The sequence below is a fragment of the Natator depressus genome, chromosome 6, assembly GCF_965152275.1.
Source record: "Natator depressus isolate rNatDep1 chromosome 6, rNatDep2.hap1, whole genome shotgun sequence".
NCBI lineage: Eukaryota > Metazoa > Chordata > Testudines > Cheloniidae > Natator > Natator depressus.
The window spans coordinates 2,561,398-2,576,415 of NC_134239.1; the positions used below are offsets into that span (position 1 = coordinate 2,561,398).

Here is a 15,018-nt window from a genome sequence, read left to right on the forward strand (position 1 = left end):
AAGTCCTTGAAGTTACTTTCACCCCTGCCTCCAGGAGATGTCTCATAATGCCCCACGGTGACAACTCTGGTCACTGTTTTGAACTCTGCTGCCTGGTGGCCAGACACACTGGCACACATCTGTTTGCTTGGTGTGGAGAGCTCACATAGCTACCGCCCCGCTGAGCACGCTGGCTCCAGGCAGGAAATCCGCCCCTGCCTGGGTTACACGGGAGGTGATGGATCTCCTGGGTCGCTGGGGAGAGGAGGTCGTGGAGTCACCGCTCCGCTCCAGCCACAGGACCTTTGGCATCTACGGCCAGATCGCTCAGGGCATGGCGGGGAAGGGCTCTGTAGGGACGCAACAGCAGTGAGGTGTAAAAATCAAGGAGCAGCGGCAGGCATAGCAGGAGGCAAGGGAGGCCAACCATCCTTCTGGTGTGGAGCCACAGATGTGCCACTTCTACGAGGAGCTGCGTGTATCCCCGGCGGTGGCCCCACCCTGATCGTCAAGCACCCCCTGGATACTTCGGGGGACCTGGAGGGAACCCTGAGGACAACGTGCTTGTCGAGGAGAAGGAGGAGGAGGAGGGACAGGCGACAGGGAGATTCAGGGGCAAGGCAAGCCGGAACCTCTTTCCGAGTTCTGAGCAGTCTAGCCACTCCCAGCCGTCCAGCTCTGGCGAGCCTGGTGCAAGGGAGGGAACATCAGATAAGTACTCAGTTTGCTTCAATATTTCAGGGACGCTTCTGTTCATTTACTACTTCTTTAATCAAGCTTACGAGATAGTGAAATGACCAATAGAGGTACAGTTGCTGACTGCGTCTCATTCCCCAGTAACGCTAGTATAACCCTTCTGCCCATCAGAGTTGGCAGCAACAATATCTAGGGGATCCATTCCAATAACACAATGCAAACCGGCTCCAGCCCCCACCCAGTGACCTGGGACAAATATATACCACCCCCGCTGGGCACCTCCAAGAGGCAATACTTCCCCTCTCGCAAGCACATAGTCTGAGTGTAGCAAAAGCCTTTTAATAACAGAGAGAAACAATGTGGCATTATGTTGGGGAAACACCACCAACAGGATTCATAACACAACCCATGAGCAAAAACCCACCCCAAGCAAATTGGGGCATGCTCTTTCCCTTTGGTTCTTGAGTCCAGCAACCCCAAATCACCCAAAGTCCCAAAAGTCCAATGACCCAGAAGTCTCTTTCCCTGGTCAGGGGAGCCCCAGAGTTCAAAAGTTTATCTGCAGAGCTTTACCTCCCAACCTGGGTGGAGATGGGGGGGGGAGGGAAGAGAGGTAAGGGGCACCTTACATGATCTGAAGCTGACCGCCCCACGGCTCCATAGGCCTTCACTCTGCTCCGCCAGCCACCCCACAAACTGCTTCGCTCAGCTGCCCACCAGCAGCTGCCGCCGTCCCACAAACTGCTCCACCAGCCTGTCCACAAGGCACTCCAGCCGGCCCACAAACTGCTCCACAATATATCTTCAGGCTCCCTCACTACTTAACACAACGCTCAGCGATTTCAGCTCTTAGTCAGTTCAGCTCTTTGGTGAATTCAGCTTGTAGCAGGGGAGCCTCAGTGCTGGTGCACCATTAGCCCAAAGTGAGCTCAGCAGCCTGCAACTAGACTCCTAATAGAATCAAAATTTGCTCTGATATTCCACAGTGGAGAGAGGAGGAAGTGCAACTAGCATGTAAGGCCCTCAACAAGGAGCCCATACTACCAAGTATTAATACTTATCCCCAACCTCTCTCCCTCCACAGAGTTTTGGAACCCATGACCCTTGCCTAGCGAGTGCTACGTAGTTGATGGTGAGTCCCTCCATCATACCAAAAGGCCAAGTACAGTTCCAAGCACAGTTCCCATAATCAGGGTAATAACAATGTATTCTTTCTGCCCCAATAACAGAGACACTGGGGATCCCACAGCAGCCAAGGTGACCATTTGGGCAGCTATGGCCTCATTCTAGGTGGGGTGGGTGTGCCTATGCAAATGAGATCGGCCCCTGAAGTTCTTTTCCACAACTTGCCACACCTCACCACCAGATGTCAGGGTGGAGCTCATCCTGACACTGCTTACATCAGGTGTGGGGGGCGGGGGGCCTGCAGAATACTTTGTTCATGTGCCCCAGGATGTTCCATGAAAGCTTCATAGAGATAGCGAGGGAACTCTCCTGGAAGGAATCTGCAACGCTCTGCCAAAGGTTTCTTGGGAAGGCTGCCTTGTTTCTTCCCCCAGGTAGGACGTGTTGCCAAGCCACTGAGCAATGACTTCAGCAGGCATCATTGCAGCCCACAGGCTAGTAGGATATGGACCTGGTCTGCAGCTAGATGCATGCAGGAGCTGCTTCGTGCGGCCTCAGTTACCATCAGGAGCGAGATATCCGCTACGACCACCACCGCTTGTGGAAAACACTGCCAGTATTCAGTACAATAGCTCTATCCGCTTGTACCGATACCACAGTGCTACCCCCCACATCCCAACTCTCCTCCTCCCCGCCCCCCAGGCCATGCTCACCGTGGCTGCGGCTGCCACCGTGCTCTGAGTCCCAAAGGAGAGTGAGAAAGTTGTTTGGATCAAGGGGTGTAAGTGCACGGACAATAGTTGCTCTGTCCATTGTTGCTTTAGCAGATGCAGAGGTGGCCTTGAGGGTCTCTTCATGCACCCCGACGGAGCGGCTGGGCCAGATAAGGAGGAAGAGGAAGAAGAGGACAAAGGAAGACGAGTTCCGGGAGCCTCTGGTGCTTCGGTGAGCAGAGGGCATGGAGGGTGGCGCCCAATGCAGAATGCTGGGGTGGAGTGCTTGGGGACGGCTGCAGCCCCGGAAGACACAGGGAATGGGGGAGTGTAGGGAGGTCCCGGATTGCTGTTTCTGCTCTAACTAAGCTCTGTATGGTTGGAATATTCAGACAGAATTCAAACAAACCTCAAACACAGACATTTGTTTCAGAGAGAGATTCTTTACGTTTGTACCCAGTGTTTCGTTGTCGAGCGCTGTCACTCACATGCAGCAGTCGGCAGAATGAGGTGTGATTCTCCCCCCCCCCCCCGCCTCCCCAACGCCATTTCTCTTTATATCAGGACTCGTGCCCCTGTGCAAAGAGGAAAGGATTTGATCCCCTTTGCTTATGACTTCTCTGAAGCAACTAGCTCTTATGCAATCAATTGTAAACACATTTCAGTAGCACTACTCCACATGGGAGGCTCCGCCTCTCCCCCTCCCTGCTCTGCCCCTTCCCCGAGGCCCCCACCGCCCGCCGCCACCTGGTTAGTCCCTCCTCACTCCTCCCCTCCACTCCACCCCCCCCCCCCGGAGGTTCCCACTGCTCTCCTCTCCTCACCCCTCCTCCGTTGTGAGACCCCTCCCGCCACATCCTTCCCTCCTCCATCCCCCTTCCCCACGAGACCACCCCACTCACTGCATCCCTCCTCACCCCTCCTCATCATTCCCCACAATTGTGAACATTTAAATCATTAACCATCTTAAAAATACTTAAAAACAAACATCCGCATTATCCGTCCAAATGCTCTGAAAATCAAAATCAGATTCTGCCAAGCCTATTTATGCAGCTCAGGGGTCTTTGCTCTGGAGTTTCCAGGTGCAGGTATTTAGTCGACAATGGGTTTTTCTCCAGTCACAGTGTCCCAGGGATGGATTCCAGGTGGGTCATTTTAAATTCCCTTCATGCCAAGTATTTCCTAGGAAACCCACTTCAGACGTATTGTCCCGCAAAGCCCTTTGAAGTTCCGAAGCCTTCCCAGATATTGCTTTAGTCAGGCCTGGTCTACACTTAACATTTTGATCAAGCTACATTGCTCAGCGCTGTGAAAAAACTTGTGCCCTGAGCTCTGTAGCTCGGTCAGCCTAACCCCCCGCAGAGACGTAGGTAGGTTGACGGGTGAATTCTTCTAGCTTCAGCCTCCTAGAGGAGTTACACACAATTCCACAACGACACAAACCTACCTGCGTTTGAAGTACAATGCCCCCCCTAAAGGTCTTAAATGAAAGCCAAGAAGGTTAATTTCATAAGGTTTGTCCAGGATACTGCAGGACATCGCCATAGCTGTCACACCAGGTGCTGGGAGTTGGGGAGTACGACAGCTGCCTTTCATTCAGGAAAAAGGTCAAACTTGGAACCCAGACCTGAAAACAGAGGAGTCATTTCTTCTCCAGCCCCAGAATCAGACGGACGCACACATTAACAGAGTGCGGCTGAGAGGACCGGGTTAATCAGCACTCCCAAGCTGTCACCCTCCTATGCCACGGGCACTGCACCGGAATAGAGGACACCTGAGCGGGCCGGGTGGAGGAGCCCTTTCTATCTGCCACCCTCATAGGCCCCAGGTTCTGCACGTCCCTAGCCCCGCTTTCACGTTACTATGGCTCTGGTCATAACCCACTTGATGAGCAAACCCCACGGGATTTTTGGGCGCTGCAGGGATCTTTAGCTGAGAGATGAGGAGCGTCGCTGCAGAGCGAATGAGGAAGACAAAAAAACACCCACAAGGGGAAGACAGAGAGAGAGAGAAGCAACCAGCTTAACCATGAAAGTTATTTATTGTCAGGTAATAACCTGGGGAGCCAAACAAAAAAACAGTGATCATATTAAATCTAACTTAAATTTGATTATAAAATTCAGGTTTAGAAAACTATAACTGATCACACAAGTGACATGGTCAATGTGCGTGGCGGGCGAGGAAGGCCTGGTGTGGGATGGGGTCCCACTCGAGGAGAGGGGTCAGAGAGTCAGCCGCACAAGCACAGCAAGGAGAAGGACCCTGGGGATTGTGGCAAAGGGACCAGCACCTTTCCAAGTGATGGTGGTAGGGGGACTGGCACTGCTCAGATTGAAGATCACCACTGTGAAAGTCACACCAGGCACATTCTTCTGGATCCAATCGTTGTGGGCATTCGGGCGGTTGTAGACCCCAGGGTAATCGGGGTCAACACTGGATACCCCGTTCACTGTTCTATTCAAGAACCAGCTCACAATCCCAGCAAGGTACCAGGTCCCATCCTTTTTACACACCAGGGGTCCCCCGGAGTCACCCTAGAGACAGAGAAAGAAATGGAATTGGAGGGGAGGGGACCAGGCTTCACCGTCCACAAGGACAGTGGTGGATTCTCCATCTCTTGATGGCTTCACATCCCCACTGGCTGCCTTTCTGGGAGATGCTTATCCAGACACAAGTCTCTGGGGTCAGTGAAGGGGTAACTGGGTGCATTTGTGGGCTAGGTTATACAGGAGGTCAGACTGAATGGATGGACCCTGCTGACTTTGTCCTCTATGACACATCTTCAATTCCAAGAGCTGACTTGTCAAAACACTGGGGAATGAACTCAGGGCTCAGCCCCTCCATCCAGGCCCACAGTTTGGAGGGTGTTTCCCCCCCCGCCCCCCGCCCGGAGACACAGCACCAAGTCAACAGGGAAAATGGGTCAGGAATAATGGGGGCCGTGATCTCAGTCAGAGAATCTTACTGGAGCAAAGCCTTTATTGCCTTCCACGGCCTCAGCACACATCATGTCATCTTTGATGGGGTTGTCACCCGCAGGCTTTTGTAATTCTTCCCGGTAGCGATTGTTGCAGACTGTGGAGTCTACAGTGAGCACCTCCAGCTCCTGCAACGTCTTCGATAGGGAAGAACTTACTGGAATGAAAGGCCCGAGGGCTGGGTGACTCACATGGCATGAGTGGAAGTCACATAAAAATATGTCACATTAAGGATCTACAAGAAGCTCCCGGCTAAGGGAGGGAAAAGGAGGGGTTCGAGTGGGTTACAGCAGGGGCACTGGGCTCTACCCCTGGCTTGAGAGGGAAGTGGGTTGGAGTTTGTGGGGGGGATGGGCAGTTGGCCAGTTTAACACATGCTAGAACCAATGACCCAGATTTTAAAGGTGTTTTAGGTATTGTCCTAAACTGATTTAGGAGCCTAAGTCTTATTTTCGAAGCTTGGGGCCAGATTGTCAAAGGGGTCTGGTACCTATAGATGCAGGAAGGCGCCAAGTGGGGTTCAGAAATGCTCCTAGGCATCTATAGCAGATGGTTCTTTGCAACTTAAATCTAATGGAGAGTTGTCATAAAAATAAAGGGAAGAGTAACCACCTTTCTGTACACAGCGCTATAAAATCCCTCCTGGCCAGAGGCAAAACCCTTTCACCTGTAAAGGGTTAAGAAGCTACGGTAACCTTGCTGGCACCTGACCCAAAATGACCAATGAGGGGACAAGATACTTTCAAATTTGGAGGTGGGGGTGGGGGAGGGGGAACAAAGGGTTCTGTCTCTCTGTGTGATGCTTTTGCCAGGAACAGATCAGGAATGCGGCCTTACCACTCCTGTAAAGTTAGTAAGTGATCTAGCTAGAAAATGTGTTAGATTTTCTTTTGTTTAATGGCTTGTAAAATAAGCTGTGCTGGAGGGAATGTATATTCCTGTTTTTGTGTCCTTTTGTAACTTAAGGTTTTGCCCAGAGGGATTCTCTCTCTTTTTTTTTAATCTGATTACCCTGTAAGGTATTTCCCTTCCTGATTTTACAGAGGTGATTCTTTTACCTTTTCATTAATTAAAATTCTTCTTTTAAGAACCTGATTGATTTTTCATTGTTCTTAAGATCCAAGGGTTTGGGTCTGTGTTCACCTGTACCAATTGGTGAGGATTATCATCAAGCCTTCCTCAGGAAAGGGGGTGTAGGTCTTGGGGGGGATATTTTGGGGGAAGACGTCTCCAAGTGGGCTCTTTCCCTGGTCTTTGTGTGAGACGCTTGGTGGTGGCAGCATACTTTTCAAGGACAAGGCAAAGTTTGTACCTTGGGGAAGTTTTTAACCTAAGCTGGAAAGAATCAGCTTAAGGGGTCATTCATGCAGGTCCCCACATTTGTACCCTAGAGTTCAGAGTGGGGAAGGAACCTTGACAAGAGTCAATGGGAGTTACACACCTAATGTAAACAGCTAGGTTTGAATACCCTGTTAGGAGCCTGTCTGCTTCTTTAAGTGCCTAAATCCCTTTGATACTCGGGCCTGTTGGACATGTTTTAAAATTTTGAGCCTTGTCTATACGGTTGGCCTGATTTTGTTCAGTGGATTTTAATCTCTGAGCAGATGCTGCTCAGTTCCAGGCCAGCGCTACACACATGGCAGTAAGGATATAACTAGGTGTGTGATTTGATAATGCTGGATGCCAGCTGGTGGCCACCTCTGACACTGCTTCCTATTGGTCTAGAGCCGGCATCGGTAAATATACTGGTGCCAACTACACCAATAGGAGTGTTCTAAAACCATATTAGGGCTCACATACAACCCCCCAACCCCCAAATATGAACATCCATTCATTGGGCCAGGAATTGAATCTCCCATGTGAGCTGCAGCCACTAGATGGTGACATTGCTCAAACACACACACACGCACAAAACAGATCAAAGCCAAACTGGTGCACTGTCTTTGTGAAGTGTAGCCCTGAGTGTGGCTATTTTTACGTTAGCTTAAACCTGCTCAGAAATGAGCTAAGATAAAATGGGACGACACAGGTTTAAAGCAAAATAGGAGAATTAGCACAGCCAGAGATACCGGAGTAACTAGATTGTGTCATAGGGCATGTCTACACTCACCGGTAGATCGGCACTGCTGCAATCGATGCAGCGAGTGTTGATTTAGAGGGTCTGGCAAAAACACACTAAATCGATGTAAGAGCACTCTCCCATCAATTTGTGTAATCCAACCTCCCCGAGAAACGTACGGGAAGTCAACGGGAGATGCCCTCCCATCGAGTAGCCACTGCGGTAAGTGGATCTAACTACGTCAACTTCAGTTACGTTATTCACGTAACTGAACGTGTGTAACAGATTGATTTAGCGTGGTAGTGTGGACCAGTCCTTAATATCACACTCAGGAAGGGTGAATAACTGTGTGTATAGCATCCCAGAGCTGCAGTTATATCACTGTCTAACCGTATAACAGTTCCTATACAGCTACATATCTGTATAACTAGGCTTGGCAGAATTCAGTATTTATTTTACTTTTTGACTTTTGATGACTCATATTGATGTTGAGTTTTAAGAATATGTTTCCAATTTGCATCAATTTAAATTTTCACAGTTGTGCAAAATGATGGTTTTTAAGCATATTTTAACATTTTTATTGGCTTAAATTTTCACATTTGCAGGAAATTATGGCGGGGGGGGGGGGTCAGACATAATGATTTGATGACAGTGGAGGTTGAGATTCAAAGCTGTGTATCCATTAATACAAAATTGTCAGTATCCCATGTGAAAAAATACAAAGTAAATATCCTTCTTTCAAACTCTAAAAACTTTTCAAGCAGCATTTTTCTTACTTTGCCTATCTGTAAATTTCAGTTATTACCAATGGAAATCATTTTTGTTGCTCTGTGTTTTTATGGCAAAATCAACATTTACCGAATTTCAGCAATAAAAATGGAATCCTTCTAAGCCTGTGTATAATACTGTCTTTATTTCTACAAAAACAACAACGAGGTGTCCGGTGGCACCTTAAAGACTAACAGATTTATTTGGGCATAACCTTTTGTGAGTAAAAAACTCACTTCTTCAGATGCATGTTGAAGTTGAAGTGGGTTTTTTACCCACGAAAGCTTATGCCCAAATAAATCTGTTAGTCTTTAAGGTGCCACCGGACTCCTCGTTGTTTTTGTGGATACAGACTAACACAGGCACCCCTCTGATACTCGCATTTATATCTGTACAGCTGTATAACCATATAACTGTACAACTATACCTGTATAACTATATAGCCATACAACTGTAGCTCTATAAATGTATAATTCTACATTTGTACGTGTATAACCATATAACTGTGGCTGTACAACTGCATAACTGCACCTCTGTAACTGTTACTGCTTAACCCTATAACTGGACAATCATAAAATGTATAACTGTACAGCGGGATCTGTATACAATATAACTGTGGCTGTACAACTGTATAACTCTATAATTGTTCCTGTATAACTATATAACTGTATAGCCATATATCTGTGGTTGCATAATTGCATACCTGTCCAATGTACATACCTGAATAACTATATAGCTTTATAACCATATATAGTACTGTGCCTGTACAACCATATAACCGTGGAACTGTAAAACGGTACCTGTATAACTACATAAGTGTTCAACCGTATAACTGTGGCTCCAGAATCATATACTGTATAATTGTACATCTGTATCTATCTAATTAGATAACTGTATAACCATAGAATTGTGGCTATATAATCCTATAACCATAGACCTGTATAACTGTACCTGTATAAACATACAACTGCACAATCATATAACTGTTGCTATATAACTGCATAGCTGTAAAATAGTACAGCCGTACCTGTATACAAATATAACTGTGTAACCGTACAACTGTAGCTGTATAACATTAAGAAACGGCCATACTGGGTCAGACTAATGGTGCATCTAGACGGCAGTGCCAAGTGCTTCAGAGGAAATGAATAGCACAGGGCAATTTCGAGTGATCCTTCCCCTGTTGTCCAGCCTCAGCTCCCAGCAGTAAAAGGGTTAGCAACACCCAGAGCATGGGGTTGTGTCCCTGACCATCTTGGCTAATAGCCATTGATGGACCTATGCTTCATGAACTTAACTAATTCTTTTTTGAACCCAATTGTACTTTTGGCCTTCACAACATCCTCTGGCAAGGAGTTCCACAGGTTGACTGTGTGCTCTGTCAAGAAATACTTCCTTCTGTTTGTCTTAAATCTGCTGCCTACTAATTTCATTGGGTAATCCCTAGTTCTTGTGTTATGTGAAGGGGTAAATAACATTTCCCCATTCACTTTCTCCACACCAGTCATGCTATTATGGACATATATCACATCCCCACCTGTAACTGTGTATGTGTACAATCCTAATGCTATGCCCGTATAACCATATAACAGTGTAACCATGGCTGTATAACCATGTAACCGTGTATCTTTCAGTCTATCTGGGTACATATGGGGCTACAAAATCACCCAGCCTGTTACCTTCATCCGGTGCTGGGACCTTCCCCTGCCCTTCCCCTCTCTAACAGCTACGAATCTGCCTCACCTTCTGGGCGAATTTTCCCCCAACCAGTCACCCAGCAGGGTTTCCCAGCAGGCACGCGGACGGAGGCGTCAAGCAGGCACACGGGGCTGATGGAGGCCGTGAACGCAATCGGCTTCTCCAGCTCCACCAGGGCGATGTCGGCAAGGAAAGTGCTACTGTTGTAATTGGGATGGGGGATGATCCGCTTCACCGATGAGAACAACTCGGTTGGGGTCTCACTGACAATCCGTTTTTCACCCAGCTGCATCCGATATGCTGAAATGGCTACAGACCTGGATGCAAAATATCCAATTTGGGAACAGTTGCCCAGCAATGCCTCACAGGGACAGCTCGCCTGGCACTGAGATGCAGGCAGCTCTGGGGTGGAGCGGCTGGGGAACATCCACACAGGGATGTTGCACACCAGGAAGCCAGTGGAATGGGAGAGGGAGTCCTTCCAGAGCAGCCCGGTCACTGTCTCTGCCCTGCCTGGGGTACTCACAGATTGAAGCAATGAGCTGCTGACACCACCCAGCTCTCAGAGATGAGCGAACCGCCGCAGATGTGGAAGCCGTTCTGCTGCACGCTGACCTGCCAGGGCCAGGCCCCGTCCTTGGCATCTTCACCATTGAAGATGCGCCCTGAGACCGAACGCTTGCCACAGCCTGGGAAGAAAAGAGGGAAACTGGCATTATCCCCGGGCAAGGGAGCTAAAGTGGGGAGAGTGTAAATAATTATAAGTGTTACCTGATGATAAGAGAGCAACTCGTTCCCCTCCCAGACCCAGGGAAATAGACCCCACTACTCTCCTAGAGGTGAGAGAGAACTCAGGATTCCTGGCTCCCAGCCACATTATACTTCCACACATCCAGGGCAACATGTTTTGCTGTTGAAATCTTACATGGGTTTCCAACTTCCACCCACACTGTGACATTCTTTGGGGTGACCTGTGGTGTCTGGGTGCCGGGGGGGAGCTCTGTCTGTGCCCACTAGAGAAACTCTCCTAACCATTAGTTGCTGCCAACACGGGTGCTCTGTGAGCCCTGCTCTACCCCTCTGCAGGTGGCAATTTACAGATCCAACTCCAAAAAGAAAAGGAGGACTTGTGGCACCTTAGAGACTAACAAATTTATTTGAGCATAAGCTTTCGTGAGCTACAGCTCACTTCATCGGATGCATGCAGTGGAAAATACAGTGGGGAGATTTATACACACAGAGAACATGAAAAAATGGGTGTTACCATACACACTGTAAGGAGAGTCATCACTTATCACCCATCGCTCTCACAAATCTTGGGAGACAGGCCAGTCCTTGCTTACAGACAGCCCCCCAACCTGAAGCAAATACTCACCAGCAACCACACACCACACAACAGAACCACTAACCCAGGAACCTATCCTTGCAACAAAGCCCGTTGCCAACTGTGTCCACATATCTATTCAGGGGACACCATCATAGGGCCTAATCACATCAGCCACACTATCAGAGGCTCGTTCACCTGCACATCTACCAATGTGATATATGCCACCATGTGCCAGCAATGCCCCTCTGCCATGTACATTGGGCAAACTGGACAGTCTCTACGTAAAAGAATAAATGGACAGAAATCAGATGTCAAGAATTATAACATTCATAAACCAGTCGGAGAACACTTCAATCTTTCTGGTCACTCGATTACCAGACCTAAAAGTCGCAAGATTACAACAAAAAGACTTCAAAACAGACTCCAACAAGAGACTGCTGAATTGGAATTAATTTGCAAACTGGATACAATTAACTTAGGCTTGAATAGAGACTGGGAGTGGATGGGTCATTACACAAAGTAAAACTATTTCCCCATGTTTATTTCCCCCCCCCCTTCCCATCCTCCACTGTTCCTCAGACGTTCTTGTCAACTGCTGGAAATGGCCCACCTTGATTATCACTACAAAGGGTTTTCTCCCCCCGCTCCCGCTCTCCTGCTGGTAATAGCTCATCTTAAGTGATCACTCTCCTTACAGTGTGTGTGGTAACACCCATTTTTCATGTTCTCTGTGTATATAAATCTCCCCACTGTATTTTCCACTGAATGCATCCGATGAAGTGAGCTGTAGCTCATGAAAGCTCATGCTCAAATAAATTGGTTAGTCTCTAAGGTGCCACAAGTCCTCCTTTTCTTTTTGCGAATACAGACTAACACGGCTGCTACTCTGACACCCAACTCCATTACACTCCAGTGCCCAGTCCCCTGCCTTCTGCACACCCACAATGCACAGCGATCCACTGCCTCTGTGGCAACAGCTCTCCCCAGTTCATTGCTTTCCCCTCAGTTCAACCTTCTCCTTAGCTCTGGCACTTAGACGTGTCTATTGCAAAACTACACTGAAGCTGATTTAGCAGATGCTGAAGGAGAGATTCAAAATAAAGGCGAGGAACAGGATGTGAAAAAATGAGGTTACAGTTAAAAGAAAAACAAAACACAGGCTGCAGCCTGTCTCTGTTAGCAAGGTGCTGTCCTGTCTGATAAGGTGTTACTCATCCAATGGTTAGTTCTTCCAGCCCTTGTCCAGCCCATAAAGCTGGAATCTACTATTCCTGAGACCCCACCCCCCACCTTGTAATGGATAACCATGTGGACCAATCTTCTGCTCTGATCCAGTCACAAGTTATTGCCTCTTAGCCCAGGGGCCCCCTATTCTGAGAACTCTCCAGTGGTTTGTTTGTGAATCTCCATCCTGCGTCTCGTCCAGACAGTAAACAGAGGCTGTCTCCATGGGCTTTCAGTTTTCAGACACCCCATCAGATTTGGAAGACAACAGCCTACATCCTTAGCTCTAAAATTGTTCCCAACACAAACATCTCGCAATAATCAGAACAATCAGTTGAGCCAGAGACCCCATGAGCCTCTTTCAGTGTACAAGGTTAGATACAGATATAACATCCCTGCCAGCACATGGCTGGGAGAGTTGGGGCATGTGACACAGCAGGGAGGGGGAAGTGTTGACCTGGGAATGTGGCAGGGGAGTTTCACTGGGGATGGGAGACCTGAGAGCCTGTAACCTGAGCCAGGAGGAGGAGGGGGAGGTAACTCCTCTGCCCGGGAAACTGGACAAAGGCTGCAGGAGAGAGGGGCTGGGGTGGGGTTTGGTTTCAGTTTGGTGCTGGGTGGAGGAATGCAGGGAACCCCAGGGCTGGGGTCTAAGCTCCCTGCCCCCGCAGAAGGACTTGACTGAGGGGTCCTGGTTGTACCCACAAGCTCTGTTTTAGACTGTGTTCCTATTGTCCAATAAACCTTCCGTTTTACTGGCTGGCTGAGAGTCACGGTGAATCCCAGGAAGAGGGGTGCAGGGCCCGGACTCCCCCATACTCCGTGACAGGGCATGTCTATGTTGCAGATGCCCATGGGATTAGGGAAAAGGTTTTCTGGGGTTAGGGTTATCCTGGGTATGGGGTTATCATCAGGGTTAGGGCTGAGGTGGTATCAAGGGGGAACAGAAACTGAAAAAGAGAACCCAGCATCCCATTGAAATCATGGGGCTAGTTCTGGGAGATGAAATGCAACATGGCTAGTAACACCTGGGTTCCCTTGCAATTCATGGGCACAACCCCAAGGCATTTAAAGGTAAAAGAATTATTTACATAGGCCAATTAAATTAACAGGAGCAATCTTGGTAAAACTTTAACTTATACTCTCTTGGGTCTGCCACTATGTGGGAAAGAAAGAAAGAAATCCCACATTTCAATTCAGACCGTCACCCCCATGATAATCTTCATTCTATGATACCCTGATCTCATTATAGCCCTAGTCCTATGATAATGTTAACCCTGTCCCCAACCCTGATGATACCCCCTTATCCCTCCTGCTCTAACCCACTAGACCCCACTCCCCTCCCATGCAGGGACAGAACCCAGGTTTTCTGGCTCCTAGCACCATTCTCATTGCAAATGCCCAGGGCAGTGAGGCTGATGTTCTGCTGTGAGTGTCTTACCTGTCTGTTTCCAACTCCCCATAGCACCTAGGGAGTGAAGAAAAAGAAGGGGAAGATATTAATGTGTGTGTGTTTGTGGCGGGGGGTGTTATACCCAGTCATTGCTGGTGTCTGACACGATGTGTCTGGGGGGGTGGCTGCCAGTAGCTTCACCCACAGTTCTCAGGCTACACCCACTCTCCTGAAACATCCCTGCTATCCTCCCCAACAGTTAAAAATCTTAGCAGTGTGGCTATTTAACTCACTGTCTGTAGGTTCCAGAGTTAACAGTTCCCACAGATCTGAATTGGGCAGCTCAGGAGTGAATGCTGAAATTGGGGCTAGATGGGGAGAGGGGTCTATGAATGGCGAAGGCGTTGGATCCCCCTGTTATTCACTAGCCCAATTCCCTCCCGCACATGCCAGTTTCTCTCTCCCCTCCCCATGGCAGGTAGGGCCCCATCTCCCATCCCACCTCCACCCCACACTCACCCTGAACCAGGCTCGTAGCCAGCAGTGCTACGGCCAGCGGGGAGTAGAGATGTCCCATAATCCAGCCTCGCGTGGTCCCGTCTTGGCCAAATCCAGAGGCCTCCATCACTCTGACCAAAGCTCAGCTGGGAAACGAACACACTGGGGCAGGTTTTTATAGACAGGACCTCCTTCCTCTGCCCTCCCCAGGTCTACAGGGAACAGATGTGACCCATCCCCTGATGAGCCACTCAAGGAAACAAATGATGCTGAATTCAGTACACGAACAGGGTGTGACCATTCTCATTCTGCTCTACCTGGAATTGCCCCTTATGGGTTTCCTGGAAAACCAAACATAAAAGTGCAAAGATCAAAGTTAATGTTGGGAGGCGCATGATGATTTTCTCCTCCCTGTTTCACTGGCAATGGATTGTGTCAAGAAGAGATAGCCAAGGACAGTGCTCCGGGAAAGCTAAGATTATCATGGGGGTTTGTAGATTCTAAAATGAGAAGGGAACATTGTGATAATCTAGCCTGACCTCTTGCATAACACAAGCCAG

At 48.7% G+C, this 15,018-nt stretch overlaps 1 protein-coding gene across 1 annotated transcript; it reads right to left on the minus strand.

Annotated features, from left to right (window-relative positions):
* Positions 1-4,580: 4,580 nt before the first annotated feature.
* LOC141988449 (serine protease 27-like) lies at positions 4,581-14,585 on the minus strand. The gene is made up of 6 exons (XM_074954241.1): positions 14,480-14,585; positions 14,009-14,035; positions 10,543-10,705; positions 10,062-10,333; positions 5,479-5,648; positions 4,581-5,047 (listed from the first exon to the last, which is right to left on the minus strand). Exons 1-6 carry the CDS (start codon positions 14,583-14,585, stop codon positions 4,736-4,738), a joined length of 1,050 nt encoding a protein of 349 aa, XP_074810342.1. The 3' UTR covers positions 4,581-4,735.
* Between the last annotated feature and the right edge of the window lie 433 nt (positions 14,586-15,018).